This window comes from Erinaceus europaeus, chromosome 1 (assembly GCF_950295315.1).
Source record: "Erinaceus europaeus chromosome 1, mEriEur2.1, whole genome shotgun sequence".
Lineage (NCBI taxonomy): Eukaryota > Metazoa > Chordata > Mammalia > Eulipotyphla > Erinaceidae > Erinaceus > Erinaceus europaeus.
Window position 1 is genome coordinate 6,311,391 of NC_080162.1, and position 26,962 is coordinate 6,338,352.

The 26,962-nt window shown below is 38.8% G+C and overlaps 1 protein-coding gene across 1 annotated transcript in view; it reads right to left on the reverse strand.

Moving 5' to 3' along the window:
- The window catches only part of PCDH15 (protocadherin related 15), a 448,902-nt gene that overhangs the window by 39,754 nt on the left and 382,186 nt on the right, over positions 1 to 26,962 (reverse strand). Inside the window, exons 22-23 of the mRNA XM_060189089.1 lie at positions 11,023 to 11,238; positions 3,915 to 4,003 (exon numbers count right to left, since the gene is read on the reverse strand). Of these exons, the coding sequence (XP_060045072.1) occupies positions 3,915 to 4,003; positions 11,023 to 11,238 (305 nt within the window). The remainder of the gene's footprint in view (positions 1 to 3,914; positions 4,004 to 11,022; positions 11,239 to 26,962) is intronic.

A 26,962-nucleotide genomic window follows, 5' to 3' on the forward strand; every position in this document is an offset into this window, starting at 1 on the left:
TCCCTAGGCTACCACAAGCAGTAAGCCAGAGTTGATCAATGTTGGGGGTTGGAGGGAGACTAAAGTGAAAAGGAGATTATTATATGCTCAGTCTACTCAATAATTTAAAAGTTAATGTACATAACATAATCGTTGACTAGTCACATATGAACCATATATTCAGATTATTTTATATGTACTAACATTATGCCTAATTAGATATACTAGTGGCATAATTCATTTTTTATTTCAAGTTACTTTTTTCAATTTTTATTCATTTATTATATAGAGACAGAGAGAAATTGAGAGGGAGGGGGAGATAAAGTGGGAGAATGACAGAGAGACACCTGCAGCCCTGTTTCACCACTCGTGAAACATTCCCCCTGCAAGTGGGGACCAGGGGCTTGATTCTGGGACCTTGAGAACTTATTCAACTGCACCCCTGCCTGGCCCCAAGGCTCACTTCTCCTAAAGTAAACTAATAAATGCAAAGATTATCTGGACAAATTCTATATTAGTTGAAATTAACCCAGACAGATTCATAATAGTTCCTTCTTTTTTTTTCCTTTTCCTTTTCTTTTTCTCTCTTTTTTTTTTTTCAGATCCCATGCTTCACACATGAATAGTTTTACTGCTCTGACCTGCTCTGTCATATAGAACAGAGAGACCCAGATTGCAACAGACATCACAGCGCCTCACTGCCCCCAGCACCATGTGGTACTGGTGCCCACACATAGAAAAAGCAGTGGCCTGAGTCAGTTATCTCTTGATCCCATAGTTGCTGATTTTACAAGAGGGTAATTTCTAAAAAAAAAAAAAAAAAAATTGTTGTTCATAACACAGAATAAATAAAGAAAAAAAAAGTATAAAAACACAGAGGACAATTAATGATGCTTTGTCATCTTCCTTAAAAAGTGGGAGCCTCACAGGGATGTCTCTTGAGAGAGAGAGTAACATATTTTCAGAGATCGGATGTTCCTTTCCATCATCTGTCATACTGAAAACAGACTTCCCATCCCTCTCTGCTACCTGTCTGTTGCCTTGCTCTTTGTTTCTTTTTTTTTTTTATCTTTTTTTTTTTTTTTCCCTCCAGGGTTATTGCTGGGCTCGGTGCCTGCACCATGAATCCACTGCTCCTGGAGGCCATTTTTCCCCCTTTTTGTTGCCCTAGTTGTTGCAGCCTCATTGCGGTTATTATTGCCATTGTTGACGTTGCTTTGTTGTGGGATAGGACAGAGAGAAATGGAGAGAGGAGGGGAAGACAGAGAGAGAGGAGGAGAGAAAGACAGACACCTGCAGACCTGCTTCACCACCCGTGAAGCGACTCCCCTGCAGGTGGGGAGCCGGGGGCTTGAACCGGGATCCTTTGCTCTTTGTTTCTTGGTGAAGCCTTGTGTCTTGCCTATGTCTGGATTCTTTCCCACAAATAACAATGCTATGGCCTCCCTAGAATGCATATTTAAGTCATTTTTTTCTTTTACAATTTCTTTCATGATTACACAGAGAGCTGGTCTAATATGTATCTAAGAGAAATAATAAAATTCTATAGAAATATGAACAGTGGGGAGTCGGACTGTAGCACAGCGAGTTAAGCGCAGGTGGCGCAAAGCACAAGGGCCTGCAGAAGAATCCCAGTTGAGCCCCGGCTCCCCACCTGCAGGGGAGTCGCTTCATAGGTGGTGAAGCAGGTCTGCAGGTGTCTATCTTTTTCTCCTCCTCTCTGTCTTCCCCTCCTCTCTCCATTTCTCTCTGTCCTATCCAACAATGACAACAACAATAATAACTACAACAATAAAATAACAAGGGCAACAAAGGGAATAAATAAATAAAATAAATATTTAAAAAAAAGAAATATGAACAGTGATGACTATATAAAAAAAATCAAGAGGCCACCTGTTTGAGTGCACACGTTACGTTACAGTGTGCAAGGTTGCAGGTTCAAGCCGCCGGTCCCCACCTGCAGGGGGAAAGCTTCATGGTGAAGCTTTGAAATGGTGAGGCAGTGATGCATGTGTCTCTCTGTCTCTCTCCCTATCAACCCCTTCCCTCTCAATTTCTGACCATCTCTATTCAACAAATAAAGATAAAAAAATTAAAAATGTGTTTGTTTTTTTAAAATCAAGTCACGGCTATAGCTGAGTCAATGTTCAACAAGTAATTCAAAAAGCAGAAATGTGGCACATGTATCAGATAATTGGAAAGAAAAGTGTGTTTAGTGACCAGGAAGGTAGCCCAGCTCCAGCTCCTAGAGCACTGGGTGTATTTGTGTGGTTTTCTCATTTAATGCCATGTGAAATGTCCAAATGTAAATAGATAAAATAAGATACAGAATGTTCAGAATTAGTCATCTTCATTTTTTGAAAAACGAGCTCTGGTTTGCTTTTTTTTTTTTTTTTTCTTTTGCCTCCAGGGTTATCCCTGGGACTCTGCCTGCACTATGAATCCACTGCTCCTGGAGGCTCTTTTGTCCCTTTTATAGCCCTTGTTGTTTATTGTTGTTGTTTTTCATTGTTGCTGGATAGGACAGAGGGAAATGGAGAAAGGAGGGAAGACAGAGAGGGGGAGAGAAAGACAGACACCTGCAGACCTGCTTCACCACCTGTGAAGCGACTCCCCTGCAGGTGGGGAGCCGGGGGCTCGAACAAGGATCCTTACACCCAGTCCTTGTGCGCTTAACCCACTGCACTACCACCCGGGCCCCAAGCTCTGGTTTCTAGAGGTCAGTTTGCACCATAATTGTATTTCATGACCTACCTGGATCACTGAGACAAGGGACCTTTACATGTGTGTGCTGAGAGTCTTAAACATGCTGGTAATACTCAGCAGTGACTTGGACTAAGTTTTCATTTGCTTTGTTTAGAGTGAGAGGAGAGAGTACCACTCCAGTACCCACAGAACTCCCCTCATGCCTGATGCCTGTCATGGGACCGGGCCTCACTCTTAGTCATGCATGAGTTTTACATGTTGAGAAACTTCCTGGAACCTCAGATAATGACTTAAAAAATAATTTGGAGCTATAAAATCAAATTGCATGTGCAAGCAACCCATTTTATGATTTCTTTGCTACCTATATCATGGTAAGGTTATGTGGAAGCAATATAACCAAAACATACTAAATCATAAACACCTCTTCTGTGAAATGAACTTCCTAAGTCAGGAAAAACATAAATTATGATATCAATTTTTAAAAATAATAATTCATTTTTTATATTAATTTATTTTCCCTTTTGTTGCCCTTGATATTTTTCATTGCCCTTGTTTTTGTAGTTATTATTGTTGATGTCATTGTTGTTGGACAGGACAGAGAGAAATGGAGAGAGGAGAGGAAGACAGAGAGGGGGAGAGAAAGATAGACACCTGCAGACCTGCTTCACTGTCTGTAAAGTGACTTCCCTGCAGGTGGAGAGCCGGTAGCTCGAACCGGGATCCTTATGCCAGTGCTTGCGATTCGGGCCATGTAGCTTAACTCGCTGCCTACTGCCTGACTCCCTGTGATATCAAATTTTGATGAGATAGTGAGTAATGAACTCAGAGCTTCATGCAAACATGAGTCCACTTCTGGGCAGTCTCCTAGGGCTAATATTTCATTTTTCTTTTCTTTTTTTTTTTTTGTAGTGAAAAGAGAAGCAAGAGAGTGAGAGAAAAGACATCTCAGTACAACCCTTTCATCCATGCACCCTTGCTAATGCTGCCCATAGAGCTCCCATCTGGTGGCTGGACTTGAACCCAGGCCTAAGGATATGTCAATGAACTCTATCAGCTGAGCTCTCTCCTTGTCCTTGTATCATGACTAGGACAGCATGTCAAAATACAAATTAAATCTGAGAAGTTGAAAATAATTTACATGATTAGTCATATGCATGTCAACTATAGCTAATACATATAAATACAAAAAATAAACAAAACTTTATGTAAAAAAAACAAATGTCCATTACTGGGTAAGATCTTCTATCTTTTTTTCCACTAGAGTGGGGGGCACGTTTGAAACGATAACTTGCATATCTAGTTGATTGACCACAGACACCTGAAAAAGAAAGAAAACAGAATGGGTTTGGCGTGTGTTCATTAGTGTTTCTCTAATAATAAAAATCAATCATACATAAATAGTGCTGTCTTATTTTCAAAATATAGAAAACTTTACAATGACAGTGTCTCTAAAATGCTGTCGCTGGTGGAGAGCAATAAACTATTTCCTCCTCACAGCAAAGTTTACAGAATCTAAGGACATTCAAACCTTATCTGGTTTGTTTGTTTCCTTGACTAATTACGAGGGCACTAAAGAAATCTTTTTTTTAATTTGATTATTAAAAATACTAAATGATGAGGAAATTTTTCTTTAGAATAAAAGAATATCAAGAAATGATTTTTTCCCACTGCAAGGAAGAATCAGCGACATACTTACACATTCATTCTATGAGACCATCATATTCCACAAGCTAGATAAGATATGGAATAAATAGGCATGATGACTGTGAACATGACACCTCTTGCATCTTGTTCTATTTTAAACTAATGTCACACAACAATAAAAATCTCGAAAATGAATACATAATAGAGAACATCATAGAAGTGTGTGTTACAGATTATTTATGTCTGTATATAATAAGAGCTTTCTGGAGTAACCTGTCATGAATAAATGACTAGACACTATAAACTGAAATGTTCTCAGTTAACTTCAATGAGTGAAACACTCGGAAGTATGAAATCTTATCAGGGCACATGAACGATCAGAGAGCATGCCATTCAGCTGTTACTCCTTTCTCGTGAGTACTGTCACATGAGAAAACAGACCCAGACTTGCCTAACATTCGCATTTTTCAGAGAAGAAAGAATGAAAAAAAAATACTATGGGGACTAGGGCAGTAACACAGCTGGTTAAGTGCAGGTGGCACAAAGCACAGAGACAGGTTGAAGGATCCTGGTTTGAGCCCCACCTCCCCACCCGCAGTGGAATCTCTTCACAAGCGGTGAAGCAGGTCTGCAGGTGTCTATCTTTCTCTTGCCCTCTCTGCCTTCCCCTCCCCTCCTCTCTCCATTTCTCTCTTTCCTACCTAACAACAATGACAGCAATAACAACAACAATAATAACTACACTGACGATTAAAAAATAGATAAGTAAATAAACCAAGGGTAACAAAAGGGAAAACAGATTAAGAAATATATATACTATGTGAAGAATTTGTAAGTAGTAAGAACTCTGAAATATTTGGGGGAGCCCAAGAAATCACGTCTACAGAACGTATACCATCTGTGGTCTGATTGCCACCCTATGAACCTCAAATTACTGGCATTTCAAACACTGCATCCTTAGCTCATCACAGCTGTTGGAAGCTAATGTTTATATTCCCTTAAATATGTAGATGAATCTTGATTGTGTTGACAAAATAATTCTAACTTTATTAGAAAGAAGGATTACTGGGGCCAGGCGGTGGCGCACCTGGTTAAGTGCTTGTATCACAGTGCTCAGGACCCAGATTCAAGCCCCTGTCCCCACCTGCAGGGGGAAAGCTTCAGGAGTGGTGAAACAGGTGTTCTTTGTCTCTCTCCCGCTCAAATCCCCCCCTCCACTCTCAGTTTATCTCTGTCTCTACCCAATAATAAATAAAGATATATTAATAAAGAAAGAGGGATTCTAATTTTTGTGTAATTTTATCCATTTGCATCCGCAAAGAACTCCTGGACATACAGTAGATTTATTATCCACAGAAGAAAACCAAATGTTACCCCCAGGATGCCCCCTAGCTCTTAAACGTTTCCACATAGTAGACTGCACTATTAAATAGACTTCATTCTGAACGGCACCCTTACAAATATTTTAAACTGGTAAGAAACACAGTAATGGCTAAAACATTTGGGGAAGTGTTTTAGATAGGGCAAGTGAAAAATTCTAAATTGAGAGCATGTGTGACTGTATAAAGAACAAAAAAAAAAAAAAAAAAAAAAAAACAACGCCCAGTACTCCTGACTCTGAGTAAAAGCAAGTTGTGTTCACACTGGAACCCTTGGAGGTTAGATCATGTGGGATATTAGCCTCTGATTAGAAAAAGGCGAATTTTCTACATATTCAAGGGACACTCTCAGCATAGTTTTAATGGTGGAGAAAGGTAACATAAAGATGCATAACTGTGGAGAGAAAAAAAAAATCACATAAACCAAAGTGACTAACCAGGCAGGGGGAGCAGTATTGGCAACAGGAAAAAATCAAATTTGCATTAAGAAAAATGTTTTAATCAAAATTTGAAATTGTACATTTTTTCACTAAGACTATACTCTTTTCTGTAGTTACCTATTGATTTTTAGGAAATGCAGAAATATTTTTAACGTAATCTGCTTTTCCCTTTCCCTTTCTCTCCTTCCCCCTTCTCTCCATTTCTTCCCCTCCCCTTTTTCCAGTTCCCCTCCCCTCCCTATTCCCCTTCCTTCCCACCCCCTTTGTTCCTCCTTCCTCTTTCTCCCCTCCCCTCTCTTCTTCCTCCCCTTCCTCCCCCCTCTCCCTCTTCCTCCTCCCCCATCCTTCCCTCCTCCCCCTGTCTTCCTCTTTCCCCTCCCCCTCTCTCTTTTCCCTCCTCTTTGTCCCTCCCTTTCACCCTCCCTTCTCCTCCTCTGTCCCTTCCCTCCTTTCCCACCCTCCTCCCCCAGAAAGAAACACCAGAGCACTTCTCTGCTCTGGCTGACTATGGCACTGGGGATCACACTTGGGATGTCAGAGACTCAGGCATGAAAACCACTGTCCCTGCAGCCACACTTTTTATACTATTTGTCCTAGTGATGCTTCACATTACACCATGTGTGTATCTTAAGTAACAGGAAGCTAACAGATCACATTATTTTGTATATAAATTCCCAGATCTTAAATTGGTCAAAAAATTCTATTAACCTCAGTCGTAACTATGTGTTGAATTATTAAATCACCTATGTTTACTGAAATTTTATAATTATAAATGAGGACATTTCAGCCTTCTTATCCAGCACAGTAATGTGAAATGTCAATGTGTCTTCACCATAATCTAGGAAGTATGTTTCTAGCCTGCAGATATTTTTAAGTCAACTTGTACAGTGAACTAAATTAATATTGTAAAAATAATAATAATAAGTTACATAGAACAAAGACAAATTAGACTTGATTCTATTTTTCATAACAGAATTTCCAACAATAAGTCTATAACATTTAATAAATTCACCAGAGAAAATAGTCAAATAACCCTCTCTTCAGGGTTGGTAGTGATTTCATTATGTAGATACAATGATGTCGATTATTTTGAATGAAAGTCAATATCAAATTGCTGCTGGAAATGGTAAATTACTGAGTTTGTGTACAACTGGTGAAAAAGAAACTAAAAGTGAAGTTGACCGAAGCCAAGTGTAACTAACTCAAGGGTCATCACTGTCATTAATGAGGATTGTATGTAAAGAATAATATCCTATTGTGACAAAAAATCAACAACAAAATATCTACTTTTGTTTTATTAATTACAAGGGGCAAAAAGTAAAGTTAGACAGCAATAAAATTTCACACAGCTTAATTCATACAACACAACTACTTGTTGCATTTTAAAATCATAACTTTACGACTATAATTTTATCTGAGGATCAAATAAAATTTTAATACTTATGATCATGCTCTCACAATAATATTTAAAATATAGTACTTTGCATTTCCCAAACAAAAAAAAATATAAGCAAGTCCAAAAGTGTAGTTTTCTGTCCTAAATTATAACTATTACAAACCTAAGGAAAGAAAAATTGAGAAGTGTTACACACGTATAAACTACTGTATTTGGGGGCTGAGTGGAGACACACCTGTTTGAACACATGCTACACAATGGACAAGGACACAGGTTCAAGCCCCTGGTTCCCACCTGCAAGGAGAAAGATTTGCAGGTGGTAAAGCTGTGGTACAGGTGTCTCTGTCTTCTTCCCCTCTGTCTGCCCTTCCCCTCTCAATATCTGGCTGTCACTCTCTAATAAATAACTGAAGATAATTTAAAAAAATTAAGTGTTAAAAAATAACTACTGTATTTTACTGTTGACTTTAAATCATTAACCCTCCCAATAATGAAAAAAAAACTTAAGTGAAGCTGATCATATTTGTTTTAAGAAACCTATTTCATATAAATACAAAAGACATGTAACTTAAAAATTTATAATAGCCCAATCCAAACCAAATAATATTGTATCCGCCGATCACAACCTAACCAACGCAACGATTGCCACCTCAACATGCTTCACCTCAGACTGTATCCAGAGACTTCACGTGTGGAATGACAACCCTTCAGCTTCATTACTCGGGTGAGACCTTTCCTTTTATAGTACACTCTAATTTCATCTCAGGTAGGTCACTTTCTAACAAAGTCCCATAACCTAGATATACACCAGTTTCTGTGAGAGAGAACTTATGTTCACACGTATCCATAAACTACTGCAAAATATATACCTGAAAGTAGAAGTACACTGGAGTTTGCAGTGAGTACCTCCCTAACACTTCCTCTCCACTATTCCAAGCTTGGGATCCATGATTGCTCAACAAATTGTTTGGCTTCGTATGTTAACTCTCTTTTCAACCAGGTTCCAGATGCCACCAGATGCTGGCTAGGCTTCCCTGAATTGAAGACCCCACCAATGTGTCCTGGAGTTCAGCTTCCCCAGAGGCACACCCTACTAGGGAAAGAGAGAGGCAGACTGGGAGTATGGACCTACCAGTCAACGCCCATGTTCAGCGGGGAAGCAATTACAGAAGCCAGACCTTCTACCTTCTGCAACCCTCAACGACCCTGGGTCCATGCTCCCAGAGGGCTAGAGAATGGGAAAGATATCATGGGAGGGGTGGATTATGGGGATTGGGTGGTGGGAATTGTGTGGAGTTGTACCCCTCCTACCTTATGTTTTTGTTCATTAATCCTTTCTTAATAAAAAATTTTAAAAAAAGAAAACTACAAAAAAAATTATAATAGCTAAAACCTGGAAGCAACCCAGGTGCCCAACAACAGATGAGTGGCTGAGAAAGCTGTGGTATATTTACACAATGGAATACTATGCAGCCATCAAGAACAATGAACCCACCTTCTCTGACCCATCTTGGACAGAGCTAGAAGGAATTATGTTAAATGAGCTAAGTCAGAAATATAAAGATGAGTATGGGTTGATCCCACTCATCAACAGAAGTTGAGAAAGAAGATCTGAAAGGGAAACTAAATGCAGGATCTGACTAAATTGAAAGTAGGGCACCAAAGTAAAAACCCTGTGGTGAGGGGTAGACATGCAGCTTCCTGGGCCAGTGGGGAGTGGGGGTGGGTGGGAGGGATGGGTCACAGTCTTTTGGTCGTGGGAATGGAGTTTATGTACACTCCTAGTAAAGTGTAGTCATATAAATCACTAGTTAACTAATATGAGAGGGGAAAATTAATTGTATGTCTCCAAGTTTTTAAAACACAGACTAAGTCTTTTTAATATATTGGCTGTGCATTTGATATGCGGACTCTCTCAAAAGCCTAGACCAAGTAGATCAGAAGCAACCAATGGCACAGCTACATACAAGATACTGGGTACTATACAGAAACCCTAACAAAAGGACTTTTCAAAGTTAACCCAATTACCAAATAATGTGATGATGGCATTAACTATCCTTTGTCTTTTTGAACGCTAAGACAGCAGGAACCTCATATCTTCACTATAGAACCTATATTTCCCCCAGTCCGGGAACCTTAGGATAGGGCCCACTTTCCCTCATAACTCTCCCAATCCATACCAAATAATACTGCATCTGCTGATCGCAACCTAATCAATACAACGATTGCCACCTCAACATGCTTCAGCTCAGACTGTGTCCAGAGACTTCACATGTGGAATGACAACCTTCAGCTTCATTACTTGGGTGAGACCTTTCCCTTCATAGTATACGCTAATTCCATCCTAGGTGGTTCACTTTCAAACAAAGTCCCAAAACTTAGATATATACCAGGTTCTGTGAGAGAGAGCATATGTTCACATGTATCCATAGACTAGTGCAAAATATATACCTGAAAGTGAAAGTACACTAGAGTTTACAGTGAGTAACCCCCTAACACTTCCTCACCACTATTCCAAGCTTTGGGTCCATGATTGCTCAACAATTTGTTTGGCTTTGTATGTTCACTCTCTTTTCAGCCACCAGGTTCCAGATGCTATCAGGATGCCGGCCAGGCTTCCCTGGACTGAAGACCCCACCAATGTGTCCTGGAGCTCAGCTTCCCCAGAGACCCACCCTACTAGAGAAAGAGAGATGCTGACTGGGAGTATGGACCAACCAGTCAACGCCCATGTTCAGTGAGGAAGCAATTACAGAAGCCAGACCTTCAACCTTCTGCAACCCACAATGACCCTGGGTCCATGCTCCCAGAGGGATAGAGAATGGGAAAGCTATCAGGGGAGGGGGTGGGATATGGAGACTGGGTGGTGGGAATTGTGTGGAGTTGTACCCCTCCTACCCTATGGTTTTGTTAATTTATCCTTTCTTAAATAAAAAATAAATTAAAAAAAAAAAACCTTGGCCACTCTAGCTTGTATTTATTTTTTCATTTATTTTATTATTTTTTTCTTTAATTTTTATTGTCAACAAGTTTATCACTGAGTCTCAGTGACTGCAGCATGTATCCAGTGCTCCTGAAATCCATGACTATTCTTTTATAAATTATTTTCTCGGGCAGGGGTAAATAGCATAATGGTTATGCAGAGACTCATGCCTGAGGCTCCCAAGTTCCAGGTTCAATCCCCTGCCCTACCATAAACCAGAACTGAGCAGTGAGCTGGTTAAAAAAAAAAATCCTCTTTTATTTAACAGGACTAGAGAACTTGGGAGAGAGAGAGAGAGAGAGAGAGAGAGAGAGAGAGAGGGACTTGTAGCACTGCTTCACCACTTAGGAAGCTTTCCCTCCAGTAGGGGGCACCTGGGGCTTGAACCAGGATACTTGTCCTTGGTAATTCACACACTCAACCTGGTGTGTCACTGGCTGGCTTCTCTCTCTTGACTGCATGTAACCCCTGTTATCTAAAAGTGCATTTACTTACAAGTACATCTGCTTTGCCAGTTAGTCCTTTCCCATAGTCGTCAGTTGCAATGACTTGAAACTTGAAGTAGGACCTCCTCATATTATGGAAGAGCATGGCAGTTTTGATAAGCCCTGTATATGTTTCCACCACAAAGCCTTCTTTCCCCTCTTTTATCGGTGGTATGATGAGTCTGTAAGCCATGGCACTATAATTGCCAGTATCTTTATCAGTAGCCTTAGGAGGAAGACAAAAACACACAACAGTTTAGAAGAGGACAAAAGCACTTTTGTTAAAGTACTTCTTTCTAATTGTAAGCTACTTCTTGCCTAAGAACACATGAATGTTTGCTACTATGTACTTTACTGGGGATTGTCATTTAGATTCATAGGTTTTTAAATCCACAGTGGTATGACTGTCCTGAGCATGGAAATGACTACTCAACCTTGGATGCAAATCGCATAGACATTAAAAGAGTTTAGTCAGTGAATCAAATGTTTTAGCTGTGGCTTGTGTGATTGGTTAAGCTCAGTACTGTGATCTACGTTGGTTTATGGATGAAACTGGTAGTTTGTGTAACCATTGTTTGGTACAATAATATAACATGTAACTGGTTTTGAAATCCCTTATTTCCTAATGAGAAAGTAAAAACTGTTACTATCATGGTACCGACTATATAAAATAAGAGTTGAGAGCCTTTAACGAATAAACCCAGAGATGTATGAAGAGCTTCCAATTTGTTAATGCCAAGTCATAATTAGATAAATTAGAGTATTAATTCACTTCCTTTTTTATCACCCTGTATCCTGATTAATCATTAAATCTTCCTGATGATACCTACATATAATCTACATGTAAAACCTTTTTATCACTTAGAATTTTAAAATAAATAAATGCTTAGAATGTTGCAAAATAAAGCTTTGCATATACTGTGTCAATCTGACTCTCTGTGTTTTGTTCAATTTGAAAGTCAAGGTGTAACTTGAAGATTATTTTATACTAAAATATGTGGTAGAGGAAGAGGTTTATAAAAATGAAAATCTCAGTGAATTTATATAGTTCATACCTATACACTTTATTCATGGTTTGAGGTACGTAAGTTTTACATACTTTTGATGATTTATTTTTTATTTCACATGAGACTGATGGTTGATAATATATCATGGATATGTGATGACAAATTAGGTAGATAGATTAGGTAGGTAGGTAGGTAGATAGATGATAGATAGGGACATAGATAGAGACATAGATAGATGATAGATAGGGACATAGATAGATAGAGACATAGAGATAGCAAGAAAGGGAGAACTTTCCCGCATGCCTCTCCCAATCCATATCAAATAATACTGCATCTGCTGATCACAACCTAATCAATGCAACGATTGCCACCTCAACATGCTTCAGCTCAGACTGTGTCCAGAGACTTCACATGTGGAATGACAACCCTTCAGCTTCATTACTCGGGTGAGACCTTTCCTTTCATAGTATTCTCTAATTCCATCCCAGGTGGTTCACTTTCTAACAAAGTCCCAAAACCTAGATATATACCAGTTTCTGTGAGAGAGAGCATATGTTCACACGTATCCATAAACTAGTGCAAAATATATACCTGAAAGCAGAAGTACACTAGAGTTTGCAGCGAGTACCCCCCCAACACTTCCTCCCCACTATTCCAACCTTTGGGTCCATGATTGCTCAACAATTTGTTTGGCTTTGTATGTTAACTCTCTTTTCAGCCACCAGGTTCCAGATGCCATCAGGATGCTGGCCAGGCTTCCCTGGACTGAAGACCCTACCAATGTGTCCTGGAGCTCAGCTTCCCCAGAGACCCACTCTACTAGGGAAAGAGAGAGGCAGACTGGGAGTATGGACTGACCAGTCAACGTCCATGTTCAGCGGGGAAGCAATTACAGAAGCCAGACCTTCTACCTTCTGCAACCCACAATGACCCTGGGTCCATGCTCCCAGAGGGATAGAGAATGGGAAAGCTATCAGGGGAGGGGGTGGGATATGGAGATTGGGTGGTGGGAATTGTGTGGAGTTGTACCCTTCCTACCCTATGGTTTTGTTAACTTATCCTTTCTTAAATAAAAAATAAATTAAAAAAATAAAAATCAGAGGAACAAAATTCAAAAAAAAAAAAAAAAGAAAAGAAAGAAAGAAAGAAAGGGAGAGACGTAACAACCAGGGGAACATTCTGGCATATCCAGGTGTCAAATTTGAGACTTTGTGCTTTCAAGTCCAGAATTTTATCTCTATCCTACCCTTTGTGTAAATCATATGTTTTAATTACTATTTTATCTTCATGCAATTATTTTTATTTTCCCAATTCTGTTATTAAATACCATACATTTAATAATTATAATTTTTCTTCACATTATATGAACTAAACAAAAATGTTTACTTAATAAAGCAAATCTTATTGATGAATTTGTTTTGTGGTCCTGGATTAGGACAGTGGAAAAGGACCTAGATTGTGGCGAGAATGTTTTGCAGATACCTGTCACAAGACAATGAGAAATTGTACTCATGTGTCAATAAATTAGTTTGGATGTTAGAGGAACCACAGATTTTAATATGAGGTCATATACTCATTTAAAAAACAGTTGCATTTTTTTTTCCTTTTGGAACTTGAAATCCATAAAGCATAACGTAAGAACCAAGGAAAATAATCCAGCAGAAACATAAAATTCAGGTCTGACTCATTAACAACAAGAGCAGTGATAAAAAAAAATACCTGGAAATGTTATGCATGTACAAACTATTGCATTTACTGTTGAATGTAAAACATTAATTCCCCAATAAAGAAATAAAAAAATAATAACTACAACAATAAAACAGCAAGGGCAACAAAAGGGAATAAATAAATTTAAAAAACCTGGCTCCTCACATTTGAAAAAAATTCATTGAGCAATAGGTAGGTCCAGGTACACATTATACGGGTCAAGTCACAAACTTTGAAGGCAAAATCAGTTTGAACCAGGAGTCAGCATCTAGCAGTGGGAAGATAGTGCCATTGCAGTAGACACACAGCTAAACAGGGGTTTGACCTGGGTGGAAAGTAAAACTGTGCATGCAGCCTACCCAGAGACCAGAATGCTGTCTGAAACAAGGCAGCAAGAATCCATTTTGTCTAAACCCTCCCTGCCCAACAGAGCCACCTGCTGGGTGAACGACACAAAGCATGCTTAAACAAAACCTGGGGGGAAAAAAATTCAACAGTTCACAAAGATTTGAAAAATAAGTCTAAATTTGAATTAAGGAAGCTTATTGTGAAGGTGATTCAAGACTGTAATCGGGAGTTGGGCTGTAGCGCAGCGGGTTAAGCGCAGGTGGCTCAAAGCACAAGCACTGGCATAAGGATCGCATTCGAGCCCGCTCCCCACCTGCAGGGGAGTCGCTTCACAGGCGGTGAAGCAGGTCTGCAGGTGTCTATCTTTCTCTCCCCCTCTCTGTCTTCCCCTCCTCTCTCCATTTCTCTCTGTCCTATCCAATGATAACTACAACAATAAAACAACAAGGGCAACAAAAGGGAATAAATAAATAAAATAAAATAAAACACTGGGGAGGTGACTGTACTTTAAAAAAAAATTTTTTTTAAAGATTCTAATCATTTCAACAAGGAGCTACAAGACTCACAAAGAAAACTCCCAAAGGACTTTCGGATATGAAGAATACTTTGGGTGGAGTTGAGATTTACATTAAGGCCAAGTACATAAAATAAATCAGCTCGAGGAGAGAATATCAGAGCTAGATTTGAGTACCACACTCTCTGAGTACAAAACTTCTGGAGAGGAAATGCTCATGAAAAATGAAGCAATTCTCTGAAATAGCAATCTCTAGCAGGAAAAAAAAAAATGAACGTGAGTTATTAGGAGACCTGAGGGCAAAGAGAAGGAAGAGGAACAGAGAATATAGCCAAAGGAATAATAAAAGAAAATTTTGCACACCTGGGAGAGGGTCAAAATATAGAAATCTAGGAAAAAGTGTGAATAGCCAAATTCCTGCATCCAAATATCCCACATCAAGACACACCATTAAAAAAACAAACAAACAAAAAAAAAAACTATCCAGAAGCAAGGACAAGAGAAAAAAAATGTCTCGGGCTGCTATGGAAAAGAAGACTCTGACTTTCAGAGATAGAACTGTTGGTATGCATGAGACCCCTTCTGTTTCATTTGGTTTAAATCCCCCCTGCTTAACACTATTCTATTTACATAACCACTTCATTCTATTTACATAACCGCTGTTAACAAGCACCTCCCTCCAGGGCATTTGTGGTTCAATCCCCACTGTTTCATGATATGTTTTTGCTCCACCCCCCCTCCTTGTCACACCCTGATCCCCTCTTTGTCACACTCTGATTTTCACCAGTCACTTTTCTCTCCACCCTCTCTATGTCACATCCTGTTTCCACCCTACTTGGCAAGTATATATAAAGACAGCATTGTGAGTTTTAGAGTACTGTACCTCGAGTTTAGCTTAGCTCATCTTAGGTTGTGCTGCGCCCTGCATGAATAAAGAGATACTGCCTACAACCCAGCCATGAGTCCCTGGTCGTCTGTTACCCGCCCGTGAAGCCAGCCCGGCGAAAACAACATAACCCGTCGAAAACAACAAGAACCATAAGATTTTCATCATAAACCTTGGAGTCAAGAAAGGGTGGAGTGGCATATTTACAGTATTAAAATTAAAAATTGCCAGCCATGAATATTCTACCCTTCCAGATTATTATTCAAGTATGAAAGAGAAATGAAAACCTTCCCAATTCACAACCAATAATCTAGCCTTGAAAAAAACAAAAGTAATGAAAGGAGTCCTACATAAAAAGAAGCAGAAACTAGAACTCTGGTTTAGGTGATCAGGGTGGAAAAGATCCAGTAACACAAACAGCAACAAAAGAAGAAAGCAAAGATATAGGAAAAGTGAGGTCATAATGGACAGAGTGATGTGATCAAAACTGGCGAATCGAAGCCAACTATCACAGAACTAGACATGAGATAAGAAGCTTTAAAACCCCACTCTCTGCCTCATCGTGGATGGAACCTGCAAGGAAAAGTGTTAGGTGAAAGGAATCAGAAAGAGAGGAATGAGTACTGGAGGACGTCATTTGTAGGTGAACTCAGGAGAGAGGGTCATAAAGGGAGATCACAGGGTGAATCTTAGGCTGGGAATATTGTACTGCACCAAAGCAAGGGACTCTGGAAGAAGTAGAAGAGCGGGGTTTTATGGGATGTACAGTCCTAGGTTGTGAGTGATAGTATTTTTGCAGAGTGGAGAAACAGTGCTCATGTATTAACAACTGTTCTGTAAAATATTAATCCCCCAATAAAATGGAAAAGAAATTGGTTGACTAATATTCTTTAACTTAAAACTAACAAGAGGATTCTCATAGAAATAATCATCTTACTGTTAAAGCAGGCCTCATAGAAGTATAAAACTTACAATGTGGGAGTCGGGCAGTAGTGCAGCAGATTAAGCACAGGTGGCGCAAAGTGCCAGGACAGGAGTAAGGATCCAGGTTCAAGCTCCTGGGTCCCCACCTGCAAGGGAGTCGCTTCACAGGTGGTGAAGCAGGTCTGCAGGTGTCTTTCTCTCCCCCTCTCTTTCTTCCCGCACTCTATCCATTTCTCTCTGTCCTATCTAACAATGACATGAATAACAACGACAATAATAACTACAACAAAAATTAAAAAATAAACAACGACAACAAAAGGGAAAATAAATAAATATAAAAAATTTTTAAAAATTATAAAAACTTACAATGCACAAATCATTTGTCTACAGTTCAGTAACATTTTGCAAAGTAAGTACATGAATGTAAATAGCACCATTGCCAAGGAATAAAACAGTATCAAAATGTCTTTCATATATTTTTTTTACAGAACTGACTTCCCAAACTTATTTCTGATGCCATGGACTAAATCTTACCTATTTTTGAACTTTATATTGATATGACCACAATGAATATTGTTTTCTGTTTGACATATAATATTTTGTTGTTTAGGTCTAACTTTCATGTTTTAAAATAGAAGTATATTAAAGAAAATATAAGGTCACTATAAAGCCATAGTGATTACTTGGTTCATGAAAATTCTTTGCATTGCTCCAATATCAATAAGCTAGCAACTTCATTTAACTGTAGTCAATTTATGAAATTATGACAATGAAAATGTAGCTAGATAAATTTACTTTGCTTTCATTTCTTTTCTTTCCCTGTTCACTCTGTGTTTGAGAAGCCAATGAATAAAACATAAGCATCTGTTCACTAGCACTGGATCCAGTATTTATGAAAATATGTAGTTTTGACCAAAAAAAAAAAAATGCCCTTATTACAAAGTCTCTTCCGTGATATCAATGAATGTCTAGATCATCAGTGTCCCATCTGTTCTTTTTAATTCAGGAATTATATAGCTCTTGTTTGTATCATACATATCATAGTAAGTTATATTATTCTCATTTTCTGTCCTTCCTAAACACCTAGAAGTTTCTCATCTTGAATAATTGTAGCCATCAACCAAATTAATTAAGTAATGGAATAAATAATTATGTGATCCAGGAAGTGATATATTACATAAAGCACTAGATTCTCAAGCATGAACTTTGGAGTTCAATTCCTGGTAGCACATGTACCAGATATTTGGTTCTTTCTCTCTCTTCACCTATTTTTTTTTCAGTACTAAGTAAACAAATAAATAAATAAATGAATAAATAAAATCTTTTTAAAAGACATCAAACAATCAAGATTATGGTTACTTGAGCGCATGGCTTCTAAATTCAAAGATAGCTTTGGTCTCTATAAACTGCATATATTTTATCATACACCAACATTTCATCCTGTTCTTCAGACCACATTTTTTTTTCAATCTCTTCCATTGATAAGGAAACTAGAATTCATGTAAAAATGAAAGATATCAAGCATGACATTTACTAACTTCTCATTCTATAACTAAAAACTACCTGACTATTTTAACTATCTTCACTAAGGGTCCCTGACTTTCATCAAATTTCAGAACAGTTGGATATTTTGTTCCTATTCTAAGTACTTTATGCTTTGATCTGAATCTCTCCCATCTATTCTGCAGTAAATGCTACACTTCTTTGTGTCTATCCTTTCAACCTTTATTTCTACAGATTATAAACACCTGTGTCTTTGTAATTAAAACAAAATGGGATTTCTTTTTATATGGCCACATTGACACTATACCCATAGTTTCTGTCTCTGTTTTTCACAGCTAAATCCTCCAGATTTTTTTTTCTACAATCAGTATCTCTAACTTATACATTATAGTCATCCCTTAACTGCAACTAGAATTCCCCCCCCCCATCATTCCAGAGCCACTGAAGCTCTTAAATCCACTCAGCGTCTGGATCAGTTTCAAGTCAACTGTTCAGTGCTCTTGCAAATACAATGTTAGTTTGCATTATTTGTATAATAGCATTACTACTGCTTCAAGCTAACATTTATTGAACACTTACACACTTTCCCCAGTGCTAGTAATGCTTTCCATACATTATCTCATAGCATCATTTCCACTGTGTAAGTTTGACTGTTATTGTTCTGTATGAAATGGAAGCAGAGGGAGATTAGTAACTTCTCATTATCACATATATATTTGGTTGAATAGCCTCATGGATCTCACATTAGAGCTGCATTTGTTGGGAGATGGGCGGTAGCACAACACAGAGGGTTAAGCACAGGTGGCGCAAAGCACAGGACCTGTTTAAGGACCTGGTTCCAGCCCTGGCTCCCCACCTGCAGGAGAGTAGCTTCACAAGTGGTGAAGCAGGTCTGTGGGTGTCTATCTTTCTCTCCCCCTCTCTGTTTCGTTGGTATGCATGAGACCCCTTCTGTTTCATTTGGTTTAAATCCCCCCTGCTTAACACTATTCTATTTACATAACCACTGTTAACAAGCACCACCCTCCCTCCAGGGCATTGGTGGTTCAGTGATAGGATTCTCGCCTGCTCCGCCCCCTCGTCACACTCTGATTTTCACCAGTCACTTTTCTCTCCAACCTCTCTATGTCACATCCTGTTTCCACCCTACTTGGCAAGTATATATAAAGACAGCATTGTGAGATTTAGGGAACTTGAGTTTAGCTTAGCTCGTCTTAGATTGTGCTGTGTCCTGCATGAATAAAGAGATACTGCCTACAGCTCAACCATAAGTCCCTGGTCATCTGTTACCGGCCCGTGAAGCCAGCCCGGCGAAAACAACATAACCCATCGAAAACAACACTGTTTTCCCCACCTCTCTCCATTTCTCTCTGTCCTATCCAACAACGACAATATCAATAACAACAACAATAATAAATACAATAGTAAACAACAAAGTCAACAAAAGGGAATAAATCAATATTTTTTAAAAACTACAATTTGTGATGCCAAACTAACCATCAGGACTAACATTCCTGTGAATATAAGAGTAAATTATAGCTAAAACATCTGCCAGCTTTCTTTAGGGGGTGGGAGTGAGTAAAGGCTGTAATGGAGACGCTTCCTAGTACAGTGCACACTTTGCATGCTTGAGGCCTGGGTTCCATCCTGAGTGCCATATAGAGGGGTGGGTTAGTGCTAAGTCTCTCTAATGTTAGACTCTTTTGGCTAATTATGCTCTCAGACCCAGAAGGTGGCTCACCAGTCAAAGTGTATGGTTTCCATGTATGAGACATGGATGAGGTCTTGAGACTACATAGCAGAATATATGATAAAAATGATAAATGGTGGAATGGTCTTGTGATATCCACTTCTCTTTCTTTCTCTCTTCTTTTTCCTCTCACAGACTATAAAGTAAAATAGAGTTATTGTTGGGTAGTATGCCACCGCCCCCTGGCTTCTGCTTAACCATATGCCTATATAGGGATTTACTGATACCATTCAAAGCTTTGGTCTATTTACATAAATCACTTTTACATTTACATAAAGCACTCCCTCCAGGGCATTGGTGGTTCAGTGATAGGATTCTCGCCTGTTCCGCCCCCTCCTTGTCACACTCTGATTTTCACCAGTCACTTTTCTCTCCACCCTCTCTATATCACATCCTGTTTCCACCCTACTTGGAGAGTATAAAAACAGCTGCTCTTCTGATTAAAGACACTTGGAAATTGCTTTCCGGCTCCGAGAGTTCCAGAGTGCATCTCCTGCAAAGTTGGTGCGGCACGAGTTCCTGATCCCTCTCCCACGCAGCAGCCTAGATCGGCTCCAGTTGAGTTCTCTCCAAGCCAGAGAGCACTAGCTTGGGAAGAAGTACCCTCAGGCTATCCCGGCTGGTTATGGTTCTGGCTAAGTAGCAGCACATATGTGTGATACCTTGATTTTGATCCCTCCCACAGCATTAAGAAAATGAGAAAAAGAACACCCAAGAATCCAGAGAGGTTTCCCAGTGGATAGAGCAAAGTACTTGCATTCAAGAGGCTCTAAGTTGGACCTCTGGGCTTGATTATGTTTTAACAGTTAACTGGTATCCTCCTTATATAAACATATTAAATTTATAAATTATTTATATTCTCATATATTATGTGTAGAATCAATAAGTGAAATCAGGAATATAAAAATCATAGCAGTAGGGGCTGGGGGGTAGCACAGACAGTGCATAGTGCAAGGAATGATGTAAGCGTCCCAGTTCAAGCCTCTGCCTCCCCACCTGCAGGGGGCTCACTTTATAAGCAGTGAAGCAGGTCTGCGGATGTCCATGTTTCTATCTCTGCCTCTGTCTCCTCCTCTTCTCTCAGTTTCTCTCTGTCCTATTCAACAACAACAGTAGCAGCAGCACCAACAACAACCATAGCAACAAGAATAATGGAAAAATGGCCACCAGGACCAGTGGATTTGTAGTGCAAGCACGGAGACCCACAAATAATCCTGGAAACAAAAAACAAACAAAAACATGGCACTGATGGAAGCTTGGATTTAAAAAGGAATTTTACTGACTTCTGTAAACTCAACATTTAACTCATGAACTCCTGAGTAACTCCAAGAACAGAAGACTAGACCTAATGTCCACACATGAAGCAAGTCTAGTAGCACTTCCTTGGCCAGAACACCAAATCCTCACTGTGAGAGTTAATAACCAGTTCATTTCTCCATATACCACTAAGACTACCATTTAAAAACATTAAAGAAAACTGCTAGGACTAAACCTTGATGCCAACAGGATGAGGAAAGAATTCAAAGTCAGGTGCTCACTTAAATTTGAAGACATTATTCACACATCACCAATCTGATCGACTCAAGGAGAGTCCTGACTTATTCCAATGAACAGGAAAACCATAACTTGAGAATTTAAGAACAGTGATCTTTGAGTGACAATGACTTAGTTTCCTTAACAAAAACTAGTACTTAAGAAAGCCACTTTCGGGAGTCAGGTGGTAGCGCAGCAGATTAAGTGCACATGGCACGAAGCACAGGGACCTGTGAAAGGATCCCAGTTCGAGCCCCCGGCTCCCCATCTGTGGGGGAGTCACTTCACAGGCAACAGGTCTGCATGTGTCTCTCTTTCTCTCCCTCTTTGTCTCTCCTCCTCTCTCCATTTTTCTCTGTCCTAACAATGACTACATCAACAACAACAATAAAAAACAAGGGCAACAAAAGGAAAAAAATATATATATATAAAAAAATTAAATAAAAAAAGGAAAGTCACTTCCTTTTGGGAGACTTCTCATGGAGATATATTCTAAGGTGAAAAAAAAAGGAGAGTATCCACAAATTTTTATGTATATGTTCATAGCTACACATTTTGTAGTCGCCCAACTTGGAAACAACTTAGGTGTCTAACTACAGATGGGTGGCTAAGAAAGTTGTGTTATATACACACATAGAATACTACTAAGCTATTAAGAGTAATGAAGTCATTTTCTTCATCTCATCTTGGGTGGAGCTTGAAGGAATCCTGTGAGGTGAGAGTAACCAGAAAGGGAAGGATGGATATGACATAATTTCACTCATGGACTGAAATTGAGCATGAAAGGAATTAAAAGGGAAATCACAAGGATCTTGGGTTTGGTGCACTGCACCATGGAAAAGGACTCTGGAGTGAGAAGGGAAAGAGCAGTTAGGGGTGTGTGGTTATGGAGTGGGATGGTGGAAAAGGGCCTAGACTGGGTGTGAGAGTGCTGTGAAGACGCCTGTCAGGATGAGATGATAAATTATACCCATATGTCAATAATTACTGTCAATAAATGCAAAAAAAAAAGGAACTTCCAATTTAAGAGTTAAATTTATCTGGCAATTAGTTTTCAAATATATGAAGCATCAGAGTAAGTTAATTTTCAAATTGTCTATGGAGAGCTCTAAATTGTATACTCTGAGTGATAAAAAAAAATGTGGTTCCAGAGATAATCGAAAATTTTGAGTACCATGGAAAAGTAAGACATAAAAAGTATTAAATTGTAACTAATTCTTTGTTGGAATGAATGCTACAACTCATTACTTACATTGCATGTGACTGAATAAAAGTAGGAAGGGGAGAGAAGTGAGGGGACTGGAAGTCAGATGGTAGTGCCCAGGTGAAGTGCACAGATCATAAAGCACAAGGACCTGAGTATGGATCCTGGTTCAAGCCCTCGGCTCGGCTCCCCACCTTCAGGGAGCCTCGCTTCACAGGTGATGAAGCAGGTCTGCAGATGTCTGTCTTTCTCTCCCCTTCTCTGTCTTCCCCTCCTCTCTCCATTTCTCTCTGTCCTATCCAACAACGATGGCATCAATAACAACAACAATAATAATGACAACAACAATAAAAAAAACAAGGGCAACAAAAGGGGAAAAAAGGCAATTAAAAATTACATATATATAAAAAAAGAAGAAGTGAGGGGACTTAGCTGTCCTGGTGTGTGGTGGTGACAAAGGACCTGTGTGGGTAAGAGTGTTTTGTAAACACCTATAACATAAAGTTGAGAGATTGTCCCTATGTGTCCACAACTGTACTATAAATTATTAACCATGTCAATTCCCCCACCTTGCCCTCCATAAAGTCATTAAAAAAAAAAAAACTGAAATGAACTGACTGGATTTCCATTCTAAAAGTTTAAATTGGGGGCTGAACAATAGCATTTTTGTCTGAGCACATGTGTTATAATGTGTAAGAACCTGGGTTCAAACCTCCAGATCCCACCTACAAGGAGAAAGCATCACAACTGGTGAAGCTGTGTTGCAGGTGTCTCTCTGTCTCTCTCCTAATCTATCTCCCCCTTCCCTTTAGTTTCTCTCGGATCTGTGAACACACATTCTAAGACCTGTGTGATTCCCCTTTTCAGTTCTCATTTCACAAGTCCTGCCTGTGAGTGAAACCATCTCATATTCATCCTTTTCTTTCTGGTTTATCTCACTTAACATGATTGTTTATCTCACGTAACATGATTCCTTAAAGTTCCATCCAATACCGTGTGTGTGTGTGTGTGTGTGTGTGTGTGTGTGTGTGTGTACATATATGCATATATATGTGAAAAAATAAGATGAAACTTCAAATAATGTCCAGGTGGAGAAGACATTGGTATCTTTAGACAAATTAAAGTTTCTGTGTTAGAAATACAATGTGTAGCATCTCAAATATAATGGGAACACATTAATTAAAAAATATCCAAGAGAAAATTCAACAGGTGAGAAAAAGAACAAAAATATAAAAGAAAAATAAATAAAATGAAAATGAAAAATCTAATACAATGGAAAAACTATTATTATTTTTTTGTTTTCTTTTTAACATTTTTATTTACTATTGTATAGAGACAGAGAGAAATTGAGAGGAGAGGGGGAGATACAGAAGGAGAGAGACAAAGAAAGAGAGAGAGAAGCACCTGCAACCCTGCTTCACCACTCCTGAAGCTTTCCCCCTGAATGTGGGGACCAGAGGTTTGAACCAGAGTCCTTGTGCACTGTGTTGTGTGTGCTTAACCAGGTGTGCCACCACCTGGCCCCTATACTGGAAAATTATAACAAAAAATAATTCTATCTTACTCTTTTTTAAAAAAAATATTTATTTATTCCCTTCTGTTGCCCTTGTTGTTGTGTTGGATAGGACAGAGTGTAATGGAGTGAGGAAGGGAAGACAGAGAGGGGGAGAGAAAGACAGACACTACAGACCTGCTTCACTGCCTGTGAAGTGACTCCCCTGTAGATGGGGAGCCGGGCTTGAACCAATATCCTTCCACCAGTCTTTACACTTCAGGTCACTTGCACTGAGTCCCTGCACTGCCGCCTGACTCCCTTATCTTCATCTTAATTAACAAGATTAAACTAGAAAAATAAACATGCTATCACATTAGGTAATTTTCCAAAAAGAATATGACTCTAAACAAAAGTAAATATTCATTTATACATACTTTTTTTTTTTTTACTTTTAAAAATGGCTTCATAGTAACTTAATAGTGGTTTACAGGATTGTAAGAGTACAAGTGAGTATTTCCATACTGCAAACATAAGTTAGCTACTAGGATACATAGATGGCCAGTCTCAAGTTCCAGCCCCAAACCCTAGGGGAAGTCCTGGCTATAAGGTGTATCTTTCTCTTTCTGTGTGTCTGTATATTTCTATATAAATAAAGAAGTAAATACATAAAATAAAAGGTTAGAGATGGAGGAATGTGTATGTAAGGCCCCAACACACAGCATAAAAACAACAAAACTGATTTCATTTTAAGGTGGACTTGTAAACTGTCAGTTCTAGCCACATTAGCAGTGAAACTTGCTGCAGGCTATATCGCTAAGAAACATTCTGAGAGCAAATTACTAGTCTTAATGTCTGAGATTGAATCATGGAAATGATAAATAAAATAATATACTAAATAATTAGCGTCAGTTTACTTATTCCGCCAACTTCTTTAGAATAAAAAATTAATAGTGGACTCTTCTCTGTCATTATTTCTGGAAAATGTGTTCCTCGATGATTTGATTCAGTGACTCTTGTGAACTTAGTGAGTAAAATCAAGAAAGGTGTGTCTAGAGTTGTTTTCTAAGAGTGAAAATCAGAAACAAATATTATTATTATACTTGCTATAAATGAAAGCTAAGACACAGGCAAGCACTTACGCATTTCTAAGACCTTGTCGGGAAGTTTTTAATGCGCACAGGTGCACAACATTAAGATAAAATCACCAAATAATTGCTTCTATCATACAGGGGAGTAGGTGAGCTTATTAATTGTATGAAGGCCTAAATAACTGTTCCCTCTGTTGCCTGAATGAATACCAAGGATGCAGAAATATTAGTGGGATAATTAGTGATGTCCTAAGAACTTCTAAAGCCCATTCAAGTCCAATAACTTTAACGCCAGCTCCACTATTAGACCACCTTTTAGCATTTAACAGCCCTGAAGGTTTTTTTGATAACATGTGAAAAGTGCATTCGAATGTCAGGTAAAAACACTGAGGTCTCACACATCACATTTTTCACCTACAAATATCAACACATCAAACTGAGTTTGTCAGGGGCAAGAACAGAGGGTTGAAGTAATTTAAATTTCTGTTTGTATTTTTAGGAACTACAAAGAGCTTTTCTTTTAAAAGCCTTACCTAAAGTATGTTAAATACACAGTCAAATATGAAGAATGAAAATGGCAGGTTATAAAGTGATGGATCTAATGATAAAATCAGTCAAGGCTTCTACAAACGAGGAGCAAAGCAGTTATAGAGAATGGGAAAGCTATCAGGGGAGGGGATGGGATATGGAGATTGGGTGGTGGGAAGTGTGTGGAGTTGTACCCCTCCTACCCTATGGTTCTGTTAACTTTTCCTTTCTTAAATAAAAATGAAATTTAAAAAAATATCTTAGTGTGAGGGCCAGGTGGTGTGCAGTGTACGAATTACCATGCACAAGGGGCCAGGCTCAAGCTGCACCACCCAGGCCCCATCTGCAGGAGGAAAACTTCACAAGCCGTAAAGTCTCGCTGCAGGTGTCTCTCTCTCTCCCTCTTTATCTCCCCCTCCCTCTCAGTTTCTCTCTGTTCTGTCAAATAAAAGATAAAGTTAAAACATAAAAATAAATGTTTAAAATCCTTACCGTAGCTTGATCCCAAGGATATTTATCATCATTTTCCTAAAGTTAGAATCTGTCAAATAATGATCATCTCTTAAATTGTCAAGAGAGGTGGGGCCAAATAACATAACATATTTTTTTATCATCAAAGAAATGGGGGCCCAGGTGGCAGCACACCTGGTCAAACACACATCTCATAATGAGCAAGGACCAGAGTTCAAGCCCCTGATCCACCACCTGTAGGGAGTAAAGTTGACAAGTGTGGAGCCGCCGTGATGCATATACCTCTCTCTCTCCCCTTCTCTCTTGATTTATGTCTTTATCAAAGAAATAAATACCTAAATAATTATTTTTAAAATTAAGGAAATGGGAAGTTAGAAAAATATAATGTATGTAGAAAAATGTAGTTTTTTAATTTTTTTAAATATTTCTTTTTTTAATATTTATTTATTCCTTTTTGTTGCCCTTGTTGTTTTATTGTTGTAGTTATTATTATTGTTGTTATTGTTGTTGTTGTTGGATAGAACAGAGAGAAATGGAGAGAGGAGGGGAAGACAGAGGGGGGGGAGAAATAGAGACACCTGCAGACCTGCTTCACCACTTGTGAAGCGTCTCTCCTGCATGTGGGGAACCAGGATCCTTACTCCGGTCCTCATGCTTTGCACCACCTGTACTGAACCCACTGTGCTACCTCCCAACACTGAAAAATGTATTTTTAGATTATTAAATTTTAACACTGATGTATTCTGTACATTAGTGTACATCTATGAGTGTTCAAAAGAAGCAAGACTTGCATTCATGTAAGAACTGGAGAATTTCTTGGTTTTATTTTCTCTACCTTGAAAAACAATTTGAAAATAAATGTAACCTCAAAAATGTTTTATTATTTTCCTCATGATTGGTAATATGAGCCTATATGTTCCTCAATAGTGCCCGAAATCATTTGATCTACAGTTTTCTTTATGTATATAATAATGTGCTCTTCAGTAATAGTT